Source organism: Vigna unguiculata, chromosome 5 (assembly GCF_037176805.1).
Source record: "Vigna unguiculata cultivar grain cowpea cultivar isolate G323 ecotype 2 chromosome 5, ASM3717680v1, whole genome shotgun sequence".
Classification (NCBI taxonomy): Eukaryota; Viridiplantae; Streptophyta; class Magnoliopsida; order Fabales; family Fabaceae; genus Vigna; species Vigna unguiculata.
The window spans coordinates 39,866,724-39,881,209 of NC_140796.1; the positions used below are offsets into that span (position 1 = coordinate 39,866,724).

General features: G+C 35.4%; 1 protein-coding gene across 1 annotated transcript; it reads left to right on the forward strand.

The window, feature by feature from the left end:
- The first annotated feature begins 2,251 nt into the window (after nt 1–2,251).
- Nucleotides 2,252–8,477, forward strand: LOC146886427 (uncharacterized). The gene is made up of 4 exons (XM_085673442.1): nt 2,252–2,392; nt 2,454–2,721; nt 2,801–2,876; nt 8,360–8,477. Exons 1-4 carry the CDS (start codon nt 2,252–2,254, stop codon nt 8,475–8,477), a joined length of 603 nt encoding a protein of 200 aa, XP_085529568.1.
- The last annotated feature ends 6,009 nt before the right edge of the window (nt 8,478–14,486 follow it).

Genomic DNA, 14,486 nt, shown 5'->3' on the forward strand with positions numbered 1-14,486 from the left:
AATTCAGATGCATTTAAAAGTGGGCGAAATTACCAAATACCCAAACACAAATTCACTACGGAGCAGAAAACAGGGACAAAACAGTAATAACGTTTTCAACTACTTAAACCATTCCAACAGGGTACCAAAATGACGAAAAAGCCTATTTATTGGACACGTGTCAGATAATTAGATAGGGGTGTTACGGTAATATCCCTAGTAGTTTGTTTTCTTAGTTTTTAAGTAGATAAAATAGGTTATATAACTTGTTTATAATTTAAATATATAAATAAGATAGATTAAATGGTACTTTTTAATATTTTATAATTTTGTATTTTGCATTTAAATTTAAAATTCTCTTATGTATTTTTTTTAACTCATTTCGTTCTTTCTAAAGAAAAACATTAAATAGAATAAAACATGTGATTCACATAATATTATTAATATAATTATTCTTTAATCAATCTAAATAATATTTTTTATAACTTCTATTATCAATTTTCAAAGAATTCGTGAAAAATATATTTTTTAAATATAATATGATTAATATCTTATCATTATTTTAATAGATAAATTTAGTGTAACGTATTATCATTTTATCTCATTTATAAATAAGAGAAAAGAAAGGAAAAAGGGAAAGCATTAGAGTACATTTGTGTAGTGAGTTGGAAAGGAAGAAAGCGTTAAAAGAAGAAACAACAATGGGCAAATAGAATGTGAATTGGTGAAGTGAGTTGATTCCGCTGTTGAAATATAAAGTTTTAAGAAATTTGATTTCTATAATCTTTGAACCGTTCTTGAGTGATTTGATGTAATTCAAGATTGTGTTTCTATCTATACTACTTATTGGAATCAATCTTGATAAGTTTCATAAACTGTTTGAGTTAATTTTCAAATTCGCATTTCTGTAAAATTCCCAATATTTCAATTGACTGTTTTGATATTTTGATTTGTTGAAATATACTCCTCCGTTATATGTTTAATGAAATCAATTTGTTATTTTTGTTTTTAACCGATTGAAAGTGTACAGTTCAACAGTAATTACATTCTTATTTTATGGTTGGTATGGTTCAATCAAAAGGTGTTTTAATAAATATAAAAGTAATCAAAGATTTCAAAAAACTAATTCAATCCCCCCTTTGTTGCTAATTACCCATTTCACTACTTACAAAGATGGACCAACCAAAGCATAAAGTAAGGATGGAGGGCCAAGCTTACAATCGAGATGGGTTGATGTGACCCCACCAAGCCCAATTGCACCTTCAAGCTCAAGCCCAAGCCCATTAAAAGGCCAATAACAAGAAGTATGATGAAGAAGATTCAAATGGGCCTCCCAATAGATGGACACAAATCTAATGGGCTTGTCACATTATTTTCATGGGCCAAAGAAATCAACAAGACTTGAAGAAGTGCATCAAAGCCCAATAGAATAGATTTTAAATTGGGCCAATGTTTGGCCTTCTAAAATATAAGAAAACAATGACCTCTGGAAAAGACCCAAATACTCCATCTTAAATTCCTGATAGCTGTCCCATTTTTAGGTTTTTTGGTAACTTTCCTTCTTCTCAAGGATGGTCCGTGATCTGGCTATTTTCATTCCCATTTCTGACGAATCTAACCCTCTTATAAAGCTTCCATTTTGCTTAATTGTGTGGCCGAAGAAGTAATTTTTACTTTCCCGCCTGTTTGATTGTTGGATGGAGGGAGTACTGCATGATTTGATTGATGTTCATGCATTAATTACTGAGCTCACTTTCTTTGTAATAAAACTTGAATCTGTATTTTAAAAATGGTTTCAGTTGGGTTCTTTTGTTCTTCTACATTTCTTCTTCTCCGTCCCCTAGTATCTTACCCCAGTTTCTTAAGGTATTCCATTTCTTTGCTTTTTGTGGTTGAGTGTTTCGTTTTTGTGTTTTCTGAATTTGGTTATGTGTTTGTGTTTGTTTTTTCCGTTTAATATTTGTTGTTATTTTTTTTTTTTCAGTTTTGGATGTTGGGATTATTTATGTTTGTTGTCTTTTTAGTTTTCAGTTTTGTTTGTCTTTTTATGTTTGGTTCAATTTGTGATTTTTTAGTTTCGTTCGTTTGTTTTTGTTGTTTTAGTTTTGTATGTTTTACCAGGTATGTATTCCGTGTTTTTGAGTTTGATGAGTTATGGCATTTGTTTGTTCTTTCCGTTTAAGAGTTGCTGTTAGTTTTTTCAGTTTCTGTGGTTGGTGTTATTTACGTTGTTTGTCTTTTAACTTGGTGTAGATTGTGTTTGTTTCTTCTGATGGCGAGAAAACTTGATATGATCAAAGATATTGATGATAAGAAAGAAACATTGAAGCTTGCTGTTAGAGTCAAAGACTTGTGGTTTGTTCAAAACCGGGATAACAATCGTCATATGGAGTTGATTCTTTTGGATCAAAAGGTAATGAAATTGTGTTGTTGTTTTATGTGTTGTTTTTTTTATGCTTTTTGTTTTTTTTCAGGGTGATATGATTCCTGCGATGGTAAACAAGGAAGATTTAGGTTTGTGGGAAGAAAAAGTGGTAGAGGGTCAAACCTATATAATGCATAACTTTAAGATATTGAAGAATCAAGGACAATTTTGGGTATGTGAACATCCTTACAAATTGTTGCTCATTGGAGCAACAACTATAAAACAACAACCAATTTCAAGTATTCCACTGAACATTTACAACTTCAAAAGTATTGAAGATATAGTGGATGGAAATTACTTTGCTGATCTGGTGTATGGTATGTACATATGATGTTGGTTTTTGGAATTTAGTGTATAAAGATTATGATTTTAATGAATTGTTATTATTTCTTTTAGATATTATTGGAGTGGTTGATAATGTGAGGTGTAATCCCCAGTCGAAGAATGTTATCTTTCATATAAGGGATTTGAGGTTAGTAATTATTTACTATGTTTTTTAATATTGTTGTATTATCATTTAAGACTTGATATTTTTAAACTATTGTCGTGTCTTTTATAGTTCTATAGTCATTGGGTGTACGTTGTGGGATTCATATTACTTCAAATTTATGAGTAATTGGAGGGGTGAACCAGATTCCTATCTTCTTGTCGTTATGTTGACGCGAGCTAAGATTAATACGTGTTCAGGTTTGTCCATTTTATTTCAATGTTTTGTGGTTTTTTTCTGCTGATTTTGTTGTTAATTTAGGACGGTGGCCAGTGTCAATATTGAATTCCTGGAATGGTTCCAAGCTTTTAATGGGCGAAGAATGTGTTGAGTTAGTTCGATTCAAGGAGCAATTGATAGAGTATGTGTTGGTATAATCTAAAATTTTAAGATATTTGTAGAGATATCGAAAAGACTCCCTGAACGTTTTTAGTATATACGTTGCCGCCAAAATTGACACCCACATATTTTTTCAACAAAGTAATCATTAAATTATTTCAAATATTTTTCCTTTCAGCTTTTATTTTTGGAAACACAAAACGTGTTTTTAAGTGGCTTATTCAAAAAAGTGTTTTCTTATATTTTAGATTCATCTACAACTGATTGAAAAATAAATAAAAACTATATAATTATGTAACAACTTCAGATAATTAAAAAATTGATTGCATGATACTAAATGATTAATCAGATATTGTATCAAATATGATTGAATAAGAATCACGTGCCACATTTCTAAATCACACGTTCGTACTTTTTTCAATTTTTATCTTATATTCAATATCAGATTAATTATACAATAATAACAATAATTTAATTTACTTTTTAAATAGTATAATATTTAATAATTAAAGCAAATAACTACAACAACAATAACATAAAGACGAAAATACACACATCAACAATAACAAACACAAAAAAGGCCTGTGCGTACGCACGGGTCTCATACTAGTTGGTTTAATAATGGTGTAAGACATAAAAAAAAGTGTTACATGTACAAATGGGCTCGACCCACTAAGAGTCTCCCTTAAGCCATGACTTCCTCATGGATCATGCATCCCATGGAGCCAAGTCCACACTCTACCCATGTGCCTCCTTCATCCAAGGGCTAAGAGAGTGTCTTCTTTTCCAAGTCTTCATCCAAAAGCTAGGAAGATGCCTCCTCCTCCAAGCCACCATCCAAGGGTGATGATTAAAGCTTCTTCTCCAAGATTGATCTAAAGGCCAAGAATTAGTCTAACTTTTAGGCTCACATAAAAGCCAAACACAGACCATTTATACATTTTTACTCTTGAATTTTGCAATAGAAGCATAGTGTTGAGAGTACTCCACACTACTACATTTGAGAGTCTTCTTTGCTAAAGGATTGAATCATCTCCTCTAGCCACCTTCCCCTAGCTTTCTCTTAAGCTAAACCTTCAAACACCTTAGTTCAAACCAATGCTTAGCAAGAGCCTTAAACACTTGCTTCCACTCCGTTCCATGAATCACGTCTACTTCATGGAGCTTTCATCCATTCCGCACCAAGAGCTCCACCATTTTGGTATTTAAAGCCACTCAAGCCATTATTCATCATTTGTGTTGGTTTGAGTAAGGTTTCCTTCCATATCTTGTGTTTTTCTTTTCATTTTCGTATTGTTCATCTTTTTTTTTTTGTTTCTTCATGTTTCCGTCCTTTTCTACCGATTGTCATTGAGGCTACATGAATCTTGTTGATTCAAATTGTAGTACTCCTTGCTTCAATGGTGAATATGTGTTTTTAGGTTCCATTTTTTTTGTTCCAGCACTTGTTCTTTAATTTCTTGTTGTTTTTTATCATTTTAATCGATGCATCTTTTAATTTTCGGTTCATGATCTTGTGTTTTGTCTTAAGTCATGTTTAAGCATTTTGTTTCATCTTCATTTTTGTTCTCATTTGTTAAATTCTGCACTTGCTTCATGAGAACTAAGTCCTACATCACACATTTGAGCTATGAACTTCAAGTGATGCTTGTGGATGTGTAAGGCAAAGGTCTCACTATTTTTCTTCCATTTCACCGATTGGATTTTGCTTTAGAGTGTCCTAGATGTTCATCTTGATCTATGCTTGATTTTAGATCATAATCAAGCTCCAAATCAAATTGATTTGTCCATTGAACATCTTCCACTTTCAATATGCTTTTGCTTCAGTTTTCAATTTTTTCCACTACACACCTTCTGTTTGAGAAGTGTCACAAGTGACTGAGTGAACCAAATCGTAATCTGATTGTTGCTTCGAAAAGCTAAGTCATAGACGCAAATTATCCAACAAGAACAATTCAATTATGTTGAGAATTGAATTCTATACAAATTTTTGAAGTAGACGCAACTTTCTGCGTTTTTCAGTGCAAATCTGTTGTTTCCACTTGTGTCCTGACGCACACTTTTCTTGTCTGATTTAACTAGAACGTTTCATAGCACCGAATTACTTTCTCATTTTTGCATATTTTTCTTAACATTTGGAAGCAAACTTAGCAAAAAGAATTATTCAAATATGTCTAGTACAAAAAATATGATAAATCTTCAAAGTTAAGGCATCTGTTAGCATTTTCTGGTGCTGTGTTCTCGGGAAAATCACTGTTTAGTGCGTTTTTGGTGTGTTTTGCTTCAAAATTTCAGTGCTCTTGCTCTATACATTTGCTTGTTGATGTGTGTATTCCATATTGACATCAATTGCTTTCATTTGGAGTGGATTAGTTCCCTCAAATTGGCACAAATGCAATGAATATCATAAGCATCTTATGAGCACTGCAGTTTCTGTTTTTCTATTTTCTACTCTATTCTACTACCTTTCTAGGTTCCTTTTGTTGTGCTTCCTTTCATTTCAAGCCTTAATTTCTTGCTTGTCTATTATTCCATATTCATTTTCGTCTTGTTTCATTACGATTCTCTTTGGTTTAGCATTTCTAATTTGCTTTTCTTGCTTTCATCTTTGTGTATTGCCATACAAGTGTTAAGTCTCACGCATTTTGGTTTTGGTTTGAGTGTGCTTTGAATTCTAGCTTAATTTCTTAGCTAGTGGTAGCATCTTAGGTGGTGGATGTGAAGTAATCCTTTAACATTGTGCTTTCATTTGCAAATTCCTTCTCACCCTACACATATATGCAAGATTTGAGCCAATTTTCTTAAAGAGTGTTTGAGTGCTAAGATTTGTGTTTTGGCATAGTTTTTCTTGTTTCTTGTTACCGCTTTTAGTGCAGTTTTTATTGCTCTTCTTGGCCATTTGGTACTTCAATTACAGTGCACAAAGTGCACCAAAGTTGTCCCCATTGGTGTGTGCACAAAGGCCATCAACTAAGGCTTTCTTTACTAGTGGTCAAAGGAGCTCATTGAACCATCATTTTGAAGACTTTTGTTTGGCCATTGTGGCTTGTAATTGTTGCATCTTCATAGTTTACTTCTTTCTCTTCAATTTGGTCACTTATTTTGGCATTTTTAGAGCATCCTAAGTTACCTAATTTTCCTCCCAAAGTTCACTAAATTTTTTGTGTTCTCGGGATTGCTCCTTCTTTGCCATTCTTAGTGAACATCCTTTATTACATTCTAAACTTGTAAGCTTGGCCTACTTAGGTGTCTTGGAGAACCATAAGGTGTTCAATCCCATCTTTTAAGTAAAACCTTTTGATACTATATAGTGAGCATTTTAGTAGTAAGTGTGTTGAAAGTTCTAAGTGCTTTCTCACCTTACTTTAGGCCACATAGCTATATTCATGTGAAACCAAAGTCTCTAATCTTTTGCCATTTAGGGGCCGTTTTTAGTGTTAAATTTCTTTGAGTCTTGTTTGCTTGTTTTGTGCTTAGTGACTCAAGTGATTGTATTTACTTAACACTTAGACAATTGTGTGATCTTTGAAATAATAAACAAGATGTATTTAAAAGTCTCAAAAATGTAAAAGTTTACAACTGATTCAAAAACATAATAAAACTCTAAATAAAATCTCCTATACTGGTCTCGCTCCGGCTCTACACCTCACTAGATCCACCTACAACATCATCTGCTCCCGTATACCGCGTACACGATTATCGCCAAACACAAGCAGATAGGGTGAGCTTACAATAACACTGATATCGCTGTCGTTAGGCGATCAAATTACCACTACTTTAGCAACTTCAGTATTGCCAGTTAGTAGTGAACAAAATAGTTAGGGTTAAGATAACCCTGAGTCGTCTCACAACGAATACGGAATTGATCTCAAATATTTGATTCTTAAAAATGCAATTAAAACTAGCAATTATAAAAATAGGGGTTTTTGATATGCAAAGAAAATGACATGGAAGATTGTAAACACAGTAATAGTAAATAGGTCAATTCCACTGCTTTTTCTAAATAAGATTCTTCATTGGTTATCTAGAGATTATTGTTAAATTAATTATTGTTGTTGTTTTACAAATCAATCAATGTAAAGACTCAATTCATTTGTTGGCATCCTCACTTTTAATCAAAGTACAGTCTCAATTAAAAGTGAGAATTGTTAGATTGTCCATAGTAAATTCAATCAAAGTACAGTCTCAATTAATTTTACTATGCCTAATCATGTCTATTCCTTTGTTTCTTTACCAAATGGAAAACTTAATTAATCAAAGTAAAGTCTTGACTAATTTTAGTTAAAGTAATTACCTCTAATTAAATTAAAGTCTCAATTATTGGCAAAAACTTATTTAATCAAATGAAAGTTTCTAAACAAAATCAAAGTAAAGTCTCAATTTAATTTAAAAACCTTTTAACTCATATGATTAGCATGCATGTAGATTTAAAATCATTATTTTCTATTCGATTAAGAAGCAAAGGACATAGATAAACAAAAACCACAACAATAATCAATATAACAAAACATATAAATTCATCTAACCTCAGAATCCAATTAAGAAATTACAGTGAAATCAACCCTAAAAGCTTAGCCCTCCATGGCTTTGATGGAATACATGATGAAATGAAGGAAAGAAAATAAAAGAAAGAATGAGAGATGTGGTGGAGACGGTATCTGCCAAAACCAGAGAGTTCTAAGTGTCTAAGCTGTAAGTTGTAAAATTGTCAGTTCTTCCTTTTCTGCTCCCTTAAGTCTCTTTATATAGGCTTCCATTGGACTTTGGGCTTTATCTGTCAGTTGCTAAAATCTTTTATTTTTATTTAATTAATTAGCAACTTAATTCCTGTCCAATTTCCAATTCTGCCCCTCTCATTTAACCATATTTGCAGTTTTGACCAGATTTGACTGCTGACTTTGACCAGTTGACCAGAGTTGACCAGTTGACCAGTTTGACTGTCCTATCAGATGCTGACACGTGGCGCAGAGTACTCTCTCTCCAGAATTAGGGTTTGCTGCTCCTTCCTCCCTTGGCTCTACGTGACGGCGCGGCTGACGGCAATGGCGGCTGCTCCGGCTTTTTCTCCGGCGAGGTGTAGTGCAGATCCTAGTGCTGTTCCGTCTTCTTCTCGTTTCACGGTGTTGCAGCAATGAAGTGATGCCAGTTCCGCAACTGCAATGGTTCGAGAGGTGCGCGATGGAGAAGGTGGTTATTGTGTGCTCGCGGTGGCGTTCTGGTTCGCGGAGGTTGCTGTGTGCTCGCTGATGGTTGACAATGGAATAAGATGACGTCGCGATGATGGTGGCGCTGCGGAGAAGACGGAGGCGGCAGATGCAGGTTCGTGGTGGTGGTGCGCGGAGCTGCGATGGAGATGGAGGTTGAAGATGGAGAGGCGGTGGTTGTCGTAGCTGCGCCGTGGTGTGCGGACCTTGCGCTGCAGAGGTTGGTGGTTGCCGGCGGTGGTGTAGGTTGGATGCGCGTTGGTGGAGCCGCAAAACAAGATGGAGATGGTGTAACTGCGGTGGCCAACGAGATTGGCGGCGGCGGCTACCGTGGAGGGTGGAAGGGAAATTAGGGTTAGGGTTTCATGTGTGAGATGGAGGAGATGATGACGTGGCAAGATCTGAGTGGTCAATTTGGTGAGTGGAGGATTATGACACGTGGCGGCTTATGGTTGGCTAATTTTAAAAGGTGGGGATTGCCACATGGCATGATCTGGTTGAGTGGAGTTTAAGTGGTAGGAGGGGTGCAACTTAGTGAAAACTGGGGGTGCAGAACAGGTTTTTGTGGTCAACTTGAGGGAGGAGTGTGCAAATAAAAACTGGGGGTGCATTTAGCTCTTGATTTATTCTTTTTCAGAATTTCTTGATTTTGGACTTATTTTGTAACTTTGAATATTTTAAAATCACACTATTAATTGACCAAAAATAAATTCCAGCTGCATTAACAAATGTTAGAATATCCAATAATATTTTATGCAACTAAAATCAATTTTTACGCCACTTTTACCAAACTTACTCAATAAATCCAATAATCACAAATCCTAATTAAATCAATCTTTAAGCACAGAAAATTCAATTAAATCCCCAAATTTAAATATTAAATGAGGGCAAAAATTTGAACTTACAATAACACAAGCAGATAGGATGAGCTTACAATAACACACCAAAGGAATTTCTATCCTTTGATTCCACACCACATGGCCACCATCATGTTACTCGTGTTCTACGTCTTCTAGTGAATGTCTCAAGATGTGTTGCTACAACACCTATTAGCCACAACTGATAGAGCATGTGCAGGAAACCATGCTACAGATCACACACCGTAATGTCAGGTGGAGTTCCCAATACGAATAACATTCGTAATGTCCTAAGACTACCAAACTCATCAGCTTATTACTTAGGAGAGCAATCTAGTAGACCCAATTCGTACATGCCACAATGTGCACACTCACATCAACAACACTCGCCAACATGAGCCACAATTGAAGAGTTTCTCATGTTCATCTGTGATTCCGAGCCATAACTCAAGAGATGTTATTCCAAGCCACAACTCAAGGAATACCACATGCTTAACCCATATCCCGAGCCACAACTCAAGGGATATGTTCTGAGCCACAACTCAAAGAACAACAACAAGCCGACCTATAAGATATCCTAGAAGCCTTGTAGACCACACACATCAAAGCAAGCAAACACCTTTGCTTCACGGTATCGCTTGACGCAGCACACTAGGCTCCAAGCGCATCAGGCTTTCGGACCGCCTGGCGGGAGACACGTACCGCCATGCGCCAAGCGCCTCAATGCCCATTGATCTGCAGCTATCGCTTGGTGGGATGCTCTCTATTGCCAGGAGCCACGCGTACAGGCTGCCTCTAAATCACCGTTATCGCCTGGCGATCTATCACTACCGCCAGGCGCCGTATCAGTACCTACGCAGTACTTGTTTGGTTCAGGTTCTAGTGCAGTTGCTCACACCCCACTTTTCTCTGCCATTCAACTAAAATGGCATTATCCTAATTCATTAGTGTCAATACCACTTCCAATTATTATAACTCCTCTCATACACATCAATCCACTCAATGTTATCACGTAAAATCACAATGGTTCACACTTATACTTCCATTCCTATTAAGGAATAAAAACTGCCTTTCCCCTCTCCACTTAACACAACACTGATTCAACCTTACCAATTTCTCTGAGTCCATTACCATAGCATATCACCTCCTAACACTTTGCCTCAAACCATGTTCATCTCTGTCGCCAAACGATACATCAAATTCTTAAGCCTTGTGTTACAACCACTTAATTCTTATTGCCGGTGTAGTTGCTATTATGTATCACTATTAATTTAATAGTTTCCCTCTGTTACCATTAAGATCACAGTTTATTACCATTAACTTTCATGTAATTCCTACTCAACCATCAAGATTCTTTTGGCCCATCATTTCCATAAGATGTTTGTACTATTCTCTCCAGAACGCGTCGTTGATTTCTCCCTTTTCTCCTCATGACCAGTCACCAAACCATCATTCTTACCTGCACTGTCGCCTGGCGGCAGATTACGTCCTGCTCGGTAGCACACCAGTTTCTGGAAAAATCACCAAAACCCTAAAATCACAATCCTTCTCGTGTCCCAAATTCGTCCACTCCTGAGCAAAGAGTTCCACTCACGTTTTAAATTAACATCAGACGAGTTCCTCTAAGTCCATTTCACGCTGCAATTAATTCCAAAGCTCACGAATTTCCCACCATTAGGATCCTAGTTCGAGATTATACCATAATCACCCAATTTCCCCTTTATTACACCAAGATTTCACCCTTGTTCACTTCTATTTAATCAATTAATGATCTAAGTACCCTCTCCACCGATCAAAACTTGTCGAGAAAGCCCAGAACATGAGAATCGAACAATCTTGGCTCACGTCGCCTAGCGGGTCAATCACCACCGCCTGGCATTCATAAGGAAACCCAGAACCTGGGTTGAATAGTATGCGTCGCCTGGCGGCATAAGGCTCACCGCCAGGCGGTTCCTCGTAGGAACCCAGAAACCAAACAAAAATACATGTGTCGCCTGGCGGTAGTTCATTGCCCGCCAGGTGGTTTCTGGGAAATTTCCAGAAATCTAAAAATCAAACTAGAAAACAGGTATTCATGTATAATTATGTCTATATATCATGCAGTTTATTCTTAAACGTAAAATTAACAAGTAACAGCTCCCTTAACCTGGTTTCCTTGCTTAAAATATAATGCTAGAGTCCCTTTCTTAATCACCAATGGTTTCTCTTAGTTCTTCCATGGTCCAGCTCCTCAATCACACTCACTAGTCATTATTTTTCTTTGATTTCGTGCACCTTACAATACCTTCAAATGTCCAGACTCAAAACCCTTCTTCTCTCTCTCAATTAGTCTTTTAATGGTGTCTTAAAGGTAGGTTAATGTCCGAAAACGAAAATTGGTTTAATGTGGCTGATAATTGCCATTCAATGGTTCATCATGGACTGTTTTTCAGCCCCTCTTGGCTGCTAGGGTTTTCCTTGCCCTTTCATATTCATGCCAAAAGAAATTTTGCTCTTAAAATTATTACCACAAATAATGTTAAAGTAATATGGTAACATTTTTAAAAACGTTACCGTATATCATTATATATTTTTCTTACTTCCAATAACATTTTTGTGTTATAATTATTAAAAACATAACCACAACAATGTTTTTAATAAAAAGAAAATAAAATTTTTAATTTCTCCTTTTTACTTCACTTTGCTCAGCGTAAACCTAACCTAATTTAACTAAGTCTATCATCCCATTCCCATTCCAACCCCATTTTAACCATGGTGCATCACACAAGCGTTAGAGCTCACTTGCACAATTGTCCATTATGACGACTCCAAACAATCCCTACCTCCCTTCACTTTCCCTAAATGTCTCACACTCAACCTTCCTAATGCTAAACACAAAACTGTTGTTACCATTGTCGCGTAACTCCACCGTCCTTAAAAAAAACCTTGCTACCAAAGACAACATGCCTTGCATTTTCACTATCGATTTTGAGGACTGAACATCGCACGCAGGAACTCCGAAATCCTAACTGTTTCAATCTTCAACTATGTAGATCCATTTCGCAAAATAAAAATCATCGAATCAAAGTATTGTTGCTGAGCATTGAAGATTCACCTTCACATTTTCTCTAAATTTCCATTGTTAGTGAAGGCATCGCAAATTAGGAGGGCATTCTTTGTGTTCATGAAGATATTGTGAAGGTGAGTTATTAAATCTCTCTTTTCCTAAAGATAAATAGAGTTGTGTGAAGTGAGGCCTTCTTTTTGTTTCTATTGTACAATGTATTTTCACTACAAGAAAAATCGATATTACCGACGGTCAAAATCCGTCGGTAATGGTCAAAATCCGTCGCTAAATTAATATTATCGACGAATTATCGACAATCAAAAATTCGTTAATAAAATGCTTGTCCGTAAAATTTTACTGACAGAAATCATGTTCCATCAGTAATTACCGTCAGAAAAATCTGTCAGTAATTATCGACGAAAAAATTCGTCAGTAAATTCTTCTTCTTCTCCTCTTTCTCCTTCTTCTTCTTCTCCTTCTCTTTCTCCTTCTTCTTCTCTTTCTCCTTCTTTTTCTTCTTCTTCTTCTCCTTCTTCTCTTCTTCTTCTTCGTCTCCTTTTTTTTTCTTTTCTTCTTCTTCTCGTCTTCTTATAAGGTGAGATTTGGGCGGGAAAATACCGCTCCTTTTACTGACGGATAAATCCGTCGATAAAAAAATTAAATTATCGACGGATTTTACTGATGGATTTTGAGTTATGTAAGTATTGACAATTTATTGATAGAAAAATCCGTCGGTAATTCAAACTTGGACGGGAAATTTCCCGCTTCTTTTATCGATGGATTTTTACGTCGGTAAATCCGTTAGTAATTCAAATTTGGGCAGGAAATTTCCCGTTTCTTTTACCGACGAAAAAATCCGTCGGTAAATTTGTCGGTAAAAAAAATTTGAATTACCGACGGATTTTTTTGTCAATAAATAAAATTTGTGTTACCGACGGAAAAATCCGTCGACAATTAAAATTTGAGAATCCGTTGGTAATTCAAATTTTTTTTACCGAAATATATTCGTCGGTAAAATTTCGTCAGTAATTTTAGTTTTTTTTTGTAGTGTTTGGCTATTTGTTTGTGATGGCGTTTTCTTTTGGTTGAAAATTATCGTATTATCTAGACCTAAAAATAACCTCTATATTTCATAATTGAGGTAATTTCAATGTATTGTCGCAAGTCATGTGTTCCCCACCCAACACGAGTGTTCCATTAATTATATTAAGGTTTATTTGTTCTCCATTTTTCTTAGTTTCTTTTGCAATACTAGCTATTGTTGATCGCGTTCTGGAGAATTATTCAAATTTTGTGTCAGCAAATCTCATAGGTTTCATGTTTTTCCCCTATTTTTTTCTTATGATTTTCTTGTTTCTGTTTTGCTAGTTTCTTTCACTCTTTCCCATTGTTATTATTTAACTATGCTTCTTTCCCACTGTTATGCTATTATTCAGGTACTTTTTTACTCAATGATTACCCTTGAATATTGCTTTTTAGATGATAATTCCCTTGTATCCTCTTTTGAATTGAATTGAATTTTCTTCTGGAGATACAATGGCAGGTTTAGTACCTTATGCACATTCCTCATGGTTAAGAAGTTTACTATTAGTGTGTACTCTACTGTTCTTTTCTTTACGTTTGTTTTTTCTGCCTTAGTCATATTCAAGCAGACCAGGTTATAAGGTGAAAGAATTTCCTAAAGAAGACAATGAACCATCTATAGATTTTTTTATTAGGTAATGGCAAACTCTAGTCAAGGTTTTCTGATGAGGTACCTGTAACAATGATAAAGTTTTAATCTCATCTTTTGAAATAGGCTTGCTTGTTTTCAATAATCCTAACCTAAACTGACCTTTTGTTGTATGATTTTGGTCGGCAGAAGGATAAAACAATCGTCATTTCCCACATGAGTACTATGGCTAGTGTTGTTTTTCCTCTGCCAAATCTTATAATGGATTGATCGAATATGTGCAACAATGAAATTATAGTTTTGGGAAATATGTGTACAATTTTTATCTTCATAATAGTTGGTAGCTTATTTCTACATTCTTCATATTTAGCACATTCGTGTAAAAGACAACTTTCCTGCATATTACTCTATCTAATATATACAATTTACATCACTTATATGTTTGGGCTCAAATCCATGAGGGTAAAGAACCAACTC

What these genes read in the sequence shown, in the direction of transcription:
- LOC146886427 (XM_085673442.1), top strand. Translation starts at nt 2,252, where the DNA reads ATGGCGAGAAAACTTGATATGATCAAAGATATTGATGATAAGAAAGAA. An exon ending in TGATTCTTTTGGATCAAAAG is followed by an intron (nt 2,393 to 2,453) that starts GTAATGAAATTG and finishes GTTTTTTTTCAG; the next exon opens with GGTGATATGATTCCTGCGAT. An exon ending in TTTCATATAAGGGATTTGAG is followed by an intron (nt 2,877 to 8,359) that starts GTTAGTAATTAT and finishes ACGGTGTTGCAG; the next exon opens with CAATGAAGTGATGCCAGTTC.